The sequence below is a fragment of the Mus caroli genome, chromosome 6 (genome assembly GCF_900094665.2).
Source record: "Mus caroli chromosome 6, CAROLI_EIJ_v1.1, whole genome shotgun sequence".
Lineage (NCBI taxonomy): Eukaryota > Metazoa > Chordata > Mammalia > Rodentia > Muridae > Mus > Mus caroli.
Window position 1 is genome coordinate 83,407,008 of NC_034575.1, and position 8,605 is coordinate 83,415,612.

At 46.0% G+C, this 8,605-nt stretch overlaps 1 protein-coding gene across 1 annotated transcript in view; it reads right to left on the reverse strand.

Annotated features, from left to right (window-relative positions):
- The window catches only part of LOC110295693 (ANTXR cell adhesion molecule 1), an 84,352-nt gene extending 76,045 nt beyond the window's left edge, over positions 1 to 8,307 (reverse strand). The window contains exons 1-3 of the mRNA XM_029478222.1: positions 8,303 to 8,307; positions 7,407 to 7,478; positions 3,312 to 3,383 (exon numbers count right to left, since the gene is read on the reverse strand). Coding sequence (XP_029334082.1) covers positions 3,312 to 3,383; positions 7,407 to 7,478; positions 8,303 to 8,307 — 149 coding nt within the window. The remainder of the gene's footprint in view (positions 1 to 3,311; positions 3,384 to 7,406; positions 7,479 to 8,302) is intronic.
- Positions 8,308 to 8,605: the final 298 nt, after the last annotated feature.

Below are 8,605 nucleotides of genomic sequence, written 5' to 3' on the forward strand. Positions count from 1 at the left end.
GGTGGGAGTCACAGAAAGAGGAGAGATGGGTGCTACAGAAAAATATACTACTACCACTACCACTACCATTACCACTACTAACTTAAATAACAGTGGTTGTTACCTTGCCAAATTTAGTGAAAGACAAGAACTCGCNGATTCAATGAGGCCTGCACAACCCCCCAATATATTATAATCAAACTGCTGAGAACTAAAGAAACCTTGAAAGTGGTCAGTGTGTCCGAACTGCACACAGAACGAGAACTCAAATGGTCAAGTTGCCCTTAGAGACTGGAGAAGGTTACGCAGTCTTTCTCCCCGTGGTTTCTCCACTATGCCAATGCTCATGGCATTTTCTATTTCTTCAATCTCCCCATAGTGTTCCTGTCTGCATTTGGATCCCAGGAACATACTGGAATACATTGTCAGTGCATCCTCTATATTATGTCTTTTGATTAGCACACTCTTTTGCTCTTGTTAAGATGAGAATCTTTCGTGACTGATGCCCTATTGTTTTGTGTGTGAGTTAGGTGTAGGTGTGAATGTGAGTTCAGGGGTAGGTGAGNGGGTACACGTACTCACACGGTATGTGTGTGGGAGTGTATGGGAGTTAGGGGTAGGCAATGGCGTGCACATTCACACTGTGAGGTCAGTGGACAACCTTGGGTGTTGTCCTGCAAGAGACGGGGTCTCACTGGCCTATAACTTTGCCAACTGGCTAGCTTGGTGTTGAATTTCCAGATAATCTNCCTGTTCCTGCCTCCATCCCTCCATGGCTTGGGTAAAAGGCATATGCAGCCAGACTGACTTGTTAACATGCATTCAGAGCTCCAGACTCAGGTCAGGTCAAACCAAGCATTTTACATGTCCCTAGCCTGGTACCATTTTATTTTAACAAGTTTCTTTTAAAACTCTATAAACTCCCACAAATACACATAGCATATAACAACCCACCCTTTACTGTCTCAGAGGGATATGCTAAGAGCAAATGCTCTCAGGAGAAAAAGATGGAGACTCTTGTGCCAGACAAATCCCCGAGAGACAAGTTGTAAACAGAATAACAACTTGACCCTTGCAGCCTGTCTCTGTAGGGCATCTGAGAGTGATCACGTGCCCCCTCTTTATTTGGTAAGATTGGCAGGCCATGCCCTCCCCCAGGAGACTCACAGCACCAGTATTAAAGGCTGTTTGCAACAAAGTGGGGGCTCTGACCTCTGCCACTTCTTTGGCACAAGAAACTAGTGATAATGAAGTTAAGGCACAAACAATTAGATTCCAAGTAGACTGAAAGAAATGCTGTCAGCTTGGCGTTTTGATTTATCCATCTCTCACCTGCCCCTGCCAGCTGTCCAGAGGCTGAGGAAGTGGCTCCCAACATCTATAGAAGCTACGATGAACTTCATCTCCCAGTCACACTGGCACATCCAAAAGGGTGACTGTCATGAAGTGACACCAGGATGCCACAGTTGCAGTAGGGTGTGAAGGACAGGTACANTCTGGTTCTGGCTTGGGACTGATGATACAGACACTCCCACAGGGATAACTAGCACCCACGGGCATGGATTAGCTCTAGTTCCTTCTTATTCATGTAGGAGAAGAGTCAGTGGCCAAGGAAACATGGTTGGCTCTATGAGCCATTCACAGCTCATTGTCCTAGCTGTCTGCACTTGAGTCACCTGGCCTAGTGTTGAAGACAAGGATGCAGCAGGAGGGTCAGCTAGGCTTTCCTGGTTAATTCCCCATCTCTGGACAGAAGCCAGGCCTGCTGAAGGATAGTGGGTAAAGATGGAGCCGAATCATGTCTCTTGCACAAGGTCAGGTCTCTCCCCAGAGAATCTCAAAGTGCTTGATCAACTCTGAAGGAGGCTTCTAGGACTGCAGGGTTGTCTCTTCAGAGAGAATGTACAAGAAGAAGGGGGAAAAATAGAGCCTGGGCCTACTCTGTGTCCTGCTTGGTGTCCATGGGAAGGAGACATGGTCTTAGTTCCTTCTTCTGTGAAGAGCATATGACACCCACTTTTAGAATGGAGTTTCTGGGCATCTCAACTACATGCATGCAATAGATGGAGAAAGAGGATTTGAAAGTGGAGTGCTAGGTGGGAATCAGGCGTGGAGAGATGTGGGCACTGGCTTGGATTTTCTGGTCTGAGCCAGAAAGATAATAGAATTGTTAACCTATTATNGTTTTGTAAGAGNATTTTATCAGTGAGGTCTTCTATCTATTCTTTACACTTGCCGCTATGGTTTGGCTTAAAGGCTGTGGGCTGGACAGTTGGTTCTCAGTATGGTGCCTCAGAGAGGCAGTAACTAGGAGGCAGGGCCTGGGAGGGAGGGGAAGTAACTGTGTCACTGGTGGATGGATCTTGAAGAGATTAAAGTAGCCCTTGCAGGACCCAGACTCTTTCCCAAATTAACTGTATCAAGAGTAGGCCTAGCCCTTGANTCNCTGGGCTCCATCTCACTTTGTGGCCTCTCNTACTGTGATGCTGTGTGTCATGTGTGATGTATAGACACTGGCTTATACTCTTGGGTCTCCAGAAATGTGAGCTAAGTAAAGAAACCTCTTCTCTTCATAAAGGACCAACTCTGTGGCATTTTGTTATAGCAACAGAAAAACGGACTTACACTTGCTCTTCCCTTCCTCCATCTTATCCAGCGTTCCTATATTTGTCAGCCAGGAATCCCAAGCCCTCACAATGTGAACTATGCNACCTTTTTCTAAAATGTATGCGGTTTCACTAATTGGAGCAGATTATCCTCCAGCATCCTCCTGCACCAGATTAACTATGAATGCATGACATGCGTCTGTCACCAGGGCCTTCTTCTGTGGAGTGAAAATGACTGACATTTCCCCACACTCCATTACAATCTCCTTCTAGTTACTTGCTGTTGCAGCTTTCCTTCATGTCCCCAGCCTTGATAATCAGGCAAGGACACCATTCAGGCTCTTACCTCTCTAGTGGAGCTTTACCAAATTTCTGAAACCCAGTTTACAAAAGAAATCCAATACGAATGGGAGAAAAGACAATCCCCAAAGAACCTAGATTGCCAACATTTTGCTCCAACTCAGCAGATGGAATTAACATTCAAGAGCGAGGAGGTTCATCTCTACATGGTCTAGTCATTTAAAACACTTCACCAACATCAGGAAATATCATCAGAAGTGACTGCACGGCGAGCCAGCGGAAGGGCCCGGATGCAGAGGTCAGGGCTCAAATTAAGAGAGCTGTTAGATTAGGCTGACTGACTGCTGAGCCACCAGGTGGCACAAGTCTCAGGGCTACTCAGGAAGAGACAGACTTAGAAATGATGCGGCAGTGAAATCTCCTTACCTGTCCTCAGTTAGTTTCATTAAAGTTGTCCCTCGAGTAGAGAAGACAATGAAGGACATCCTTAGCTGTGGGCTGGAAAGGAGAGAAACTATGTTAAGTCAGACAGAATACCTGGGGCATGCCCGCCCCTTCCCGGATTCCTTTCTGTTTTTATCTTTGTGTCACGGCTCCTGAAGCTGAGGAACTACATCTAAGTGGGGGTCCCAGAGGATGTGGCAAGCAAGGGTTTAACTAATGGCCAANTTGAAGCTCCAAAGCAAAGGTACCTGGTGTGTTTCCCTTCTTACAGGCTACCATCACACAGTGGGTACATCNCCATAAGAAAGATGAACTCCATCCCAACTCAGGACTTCCCTGAGACTGGTCTACCAGGGGTCTATGAAATGGTGACTCCTCTCAGAAAATTCTGACAGCTTCTTCAAAGAAGGTAGTATCTCAGAAGGATCACCATTCATGTTATTCCATCTTGGCTGCTTCCAAGGGGAAGAGGAGTGCTAGGCCACAGAGGGTCTCTGCTGCTCAATGACATGACTCATTCTTAATGAATAAGTCAACATCACCATTACACACAGTACTCAAAAGTTTTCAGCATAAAATTCACTCTCTGGGTAACAGAGCACTCTGATGTGAGGACTGGCAAGAAGCACCAGAAATCTGCACAGGGTTTGGCAACTGCTTGCCATCCTGTGGGGCCCTCATTGGGAAGCCAACTAGTCAACCAGAATAGTGCCAACCTGTGTCTTCCCAAGGCATTTGTCTCCCAGAGTTGATCTGGCTCTGATTCTTGTACACATGGCCTCTTTTTATGGCTTAGCTTGGACCTGGGCTTCCATCGCCTGACCATCCCAGCTGTTTCCTAGAATCACCCCTGATATGCTGAATTCTCCACGCTGCGCCCTAAGTTACATTTCATGAAATAAAAATCAGGTCTTGTTGCTTAACTGCTAAGAGAGCTCTAACGGCCCTGGCTACTCCTAGGATGAACATTGTTACTGTGTGCCTGACATATATTTGCTGTTAGTGTTTTAGCAGAGGTGGGAAGCAATGAAAATTAGTCAGGAGTGAGGGAGTCAGCAAGGAAGTAGAAATTAGAAGAAGAATAAAAGATACAAGAGACTAGAGACAATGGCATGGGAAGGACTAAGAGGGATAATGGCCTAAAGGGGGCAGCTGGCCCTCCAGAATGGCAGGAAAGGCATGGATGAAACTCCTAGAAACAGGATTGGGCGCTGAGGCAGCATCTGTCTGCTGTCCTCTAGGCTCTCAGTGACTAGGAAATGGTTTTTTTTTTCCTAAGAGTAATGGATATGAGGTGTGGGCTGGGAGACAGATGAGAATCATTCTTGGGAAGCTGAGGGGTGGTCAGAATAAAGGAAAGTAAAAGGATCTCAAGTTAAAAGGATCCCTCTGCAGTTAGTAGTGACATATTTGTTCAAGTATCAGCCACCATGGTTTGAATAGGTATGGCCCCCATATATTTATACATTTGAATGCTTAGCCTAAAGAATGGCGCCATTAGGAGGGGTGGCCTTGTTGGAGGAAGTGACCTTGTTGGAGGAAGTGTGTCACTAGGGGTGGGTTTTGAGGTCTCACATATATGCTCAAACTCTGCCCACTATAAGTCAGTCTCCTGCTGCCTGTAGATCAAGATGTAGAACTCTTGGGGCTGGAGAGATGCCTCAGCAGTTAAGAGCACTGACTGCTCTTCCAGAGGTCCTGAGTTCAACTCCCAGCAACCACATGGTGGCTAACCATCTGCAATGGGATCTAATGCCCTCTTCTGGTGTGTGTGAAGACAGTGACATTGTACTCATACATAAAATAAATAAATCTTTAAGAAAAAAAATGTAGACCTCTTGGCTCAGTCTCCAACACCATATTGGCCTGTATGCTACCATGCTTCCTGTCATGACGTCATTGGACTAAACCTCTGAAACTGTAAGCCAGTCTTATTTAAATGTTTTTGTTTTATTAGAGTTGCCATGGTTTCTTCCCAGCAATGGGAATCCTGAGACACATGGGTTCCCTCTACCCAACACTATGCTATTTATAGGATAAATAAAATCATCCACTCAGCCTTTTGAGAGACTCCCACACTTATTTCCATAGTATCTGCATCACTTTACACCCCAGTAATAGTGGATTCTCCCTCCCACTCATCCTCACCAGCATTTATTCTTGGTAACGGCCACTCCGGTTAGGATGAGATGGAGTCTCAAAGCAGTTTTGATTCCTGTTTCTCTGATGGCTAAAAATGTTGGACACTGTTTAAAATGTCTGTATCTTTTCTTTTGAGAAATCTCTGTTCGATTCCATAGCCCATTTTTCTTAGGTTGCTTTCTTGATGACTAATTTTTGAGTTATTTGAATGCTTAAGATGTTAATCCTCCTTCAGACCTGTAGCTGGCAAAGGCTTTATCTGATTCTATTGGTTACTTCTTCACTTGATTGACAGCGTCCTTTGCTGTCGAAAGGCCCCCTTTTTAGTTATTTGAGTAACTAGAGTCCTGTGTAAGAAGTCCTTGCCTATGCCTATATCTTGTAGTGGTTTCCAAGTCTCTAGTTGAGGTCTTTGATCCATTTAGAGTTTAGTTTTGTTCAGGGTGAGAGATGTGGATCTAGTTTCATTCAATGTGGAGATACACAGTTCTCCAGGCATTGTTTGTTGACAATACTATTTTTTCCCTCCTCTTATTCAAGAGTATTACCCAGTGTCTGGCACTGCTGACAAGAGCCTTTGGGCTGTTGCAGAAGCAAAGCTCAGAGACAGTCTTAACCCCTGCACACTGAAGGATCTGCTTGGTCTGGATATGAGTCATCTCCCTCATAGCCTAATGTCTTGAGGTTGATACAAGCAACGTTCAGAAGTGGGGCTTTAGAGAATCAATTAATTGTATTTTGAGGCTCTATCTCCATTAATGACTCAATCTATTAATGGATTCGACATCTGAACAGTCTGCCCAGAGGCAGTGAAACTGTGGAAGGTGGAAACAAGGTGGAGGAAGCAGGAAAGTGGGTAACTGTGGGTGTTCCCTTGAAGTTTTACCAGGTCTCTAGTCCCAGCATGAGGCAGGCAGCAGTACTACACCACACACCTGGGCCAGGATGCTGTACCTCACCACAGCCTGGGAACAGTGGCGTTAACATGGCATAAAACCTCTGCAACCATGAGCCAAAATTAACTTTTCTCCTAGGTTGTTCTCCAAGTGGTCTGTCACAGGGACAAGAAGTATGGCTGATAGCCCACAGCCAAGGAATATAGAGGGAGAGGGCCTGAGGAAAGTGCCTTGAGGTCTAGAGTAAGCCTTGGAGATGTCCCTGCTTTGTTCTTCCTTCATCTGTAAGTCAAGGGGCTGGGGGAAGGGTTCTCTCAGTAGCTCCACCCTTGTCTAAGTATTTTTTTAACACCACACATACACTCTCTCTCCTTGACTGTATGTTTCTCTCTCAGCACCCACTTTCCTAAGTCACCTGGGGGATCCCTGCTGTGGATTCAAAGACACCTGCCACCCTTCCTTTCCTGTGAAGAAGATAAGAGCTTGATAACTGAACATGGGAGGAGACTGTCTGCCACTACCCTGGGCTCAGAGGATCTTCTGTGCTACAGAAATGGACTGAAGAGTTTCTTGCTCACTCACATTGATCTCTGTGGAGACCGTCTACTACCGGGGGGTCTGCATCAGAGCTCACGATGCTCACACCAGCTGCACTAAGGACCTTGACAACATGCAGCAGGTGCATCCATGAAAGCGATGTGAAAGGAGGGTAATAATGTCACCTCCTTCACTAGAGGGTGACCCTAAGCAGCACCTCCACAGTTCACAGTGACTATGCTCCAACCTGTCTGGGAGGGTGACGTGAAGCACACAGAGAGGATGCAGGGGTCACGTGACCAGCCATGACTTGCTCAGGGCTGCTGTGGGCTCATATTAAAGCCAGAAGGTTTACTGTGCACCATGGTCACCTAGCACTTTGTGGCCTCCCTATGCACAGGCCACCCAGTGTGCACTCCCACAGTGTCTGGGAGTTATCGGAACAGCAGGTGGGCTGGATTCACAGTCAGCCGTGACAGAAGAAACCGCGGTGCACACTCACCTGATGAATCTATGAGCCAGCTGCTCCACGAAGTAGTAGATTTCATTCCAGTGGTGCAGCACACTTCCTGACCTACAGGACAGAGAGGCATTGCGTCAGTGCCTTGTGCTACGTTTCTTTCCAGTCTACAGATTATGTATAGAAGCAACCTATTAACAAGTTCATCCACCGCCTGAAACTGGTGTGCATTTGGAAATTGTAAAACTTAAAAATTTTGAGGAATTCCTCCAACTTCATCTCCCATTCTCTCTCACAACTCCTCCCGCGCCAAACTCTGACAGTGAAGCAGACAGACAATCAAAACCCCAGGGCTCAGAATCCCAGGCTGTGTCCAGATCTTGATGACATGGTTTCTTCTGTGCTCCTCTATGAAGTGACTCTGTTCCAATGCCACTGAGTAAAATCAGCAAACTGACGGTGGTGGTTTCAATGAAAATGGCACCCATAGGCTCATAGGGAGTGCCACTATTAGGAGGTGTGGCCTTGTTGGACTAAGTGTGGCATGCTGCAGGAAGAGTGTCACTGAGGGTGGGCTTCGAGGTTTCAGATGCTCAAGCCAGGCCCAGCATCACACTCTGTTCCTGGTGCTTTTGGATCTGGATGTAGAGCTCTCAGCTAGTTCTCCAGCACCATGTCTGCCTGGGTGCTGCCTAGCTTCCCACTGTGATGATAATGGCTGAAACCTNTGTGAGCCAGCCCAAGTTAAAAGTCTTCCTTATTAAGAACTGCCGTGATCATCGTGACTCTTCACAGCAATAGAAACTGACAAGTGGCGCTCCAAGTCTCATTTCATTTAAAACTACAGATATTGGTGGAATTTTTAAATAAATTGTTGGAGGAAAGAATCTAGCAGGCTTCCTATATAATAATTGACCAATTGGGGAAGTTTATTTTACGACATCTCTGAGAGTTAAACAGTAGGAAAATCTACTAAGTCTAATGTGGTTATTGAGAATAATGAACAGAAGAAGAAAATGACTTAACTCTTCACCATATTAAAAGGGAATGCGNTTCCTGAAGAGAGAGATGAGTTCTCTGGAAGTATGCAATCGAAGTTTAGACTTGGAAGGTTGATTTTAACTCTCCTGCATCTGATACTGGTTTACAGCCTCGTTTCCATCACATTGATTTGGCCCGTTTTCCCCAGAGTGCTCATGCTCAGTCTCTCCCAGGGGGCCGATCTTAGCCTTTGTCTGCTC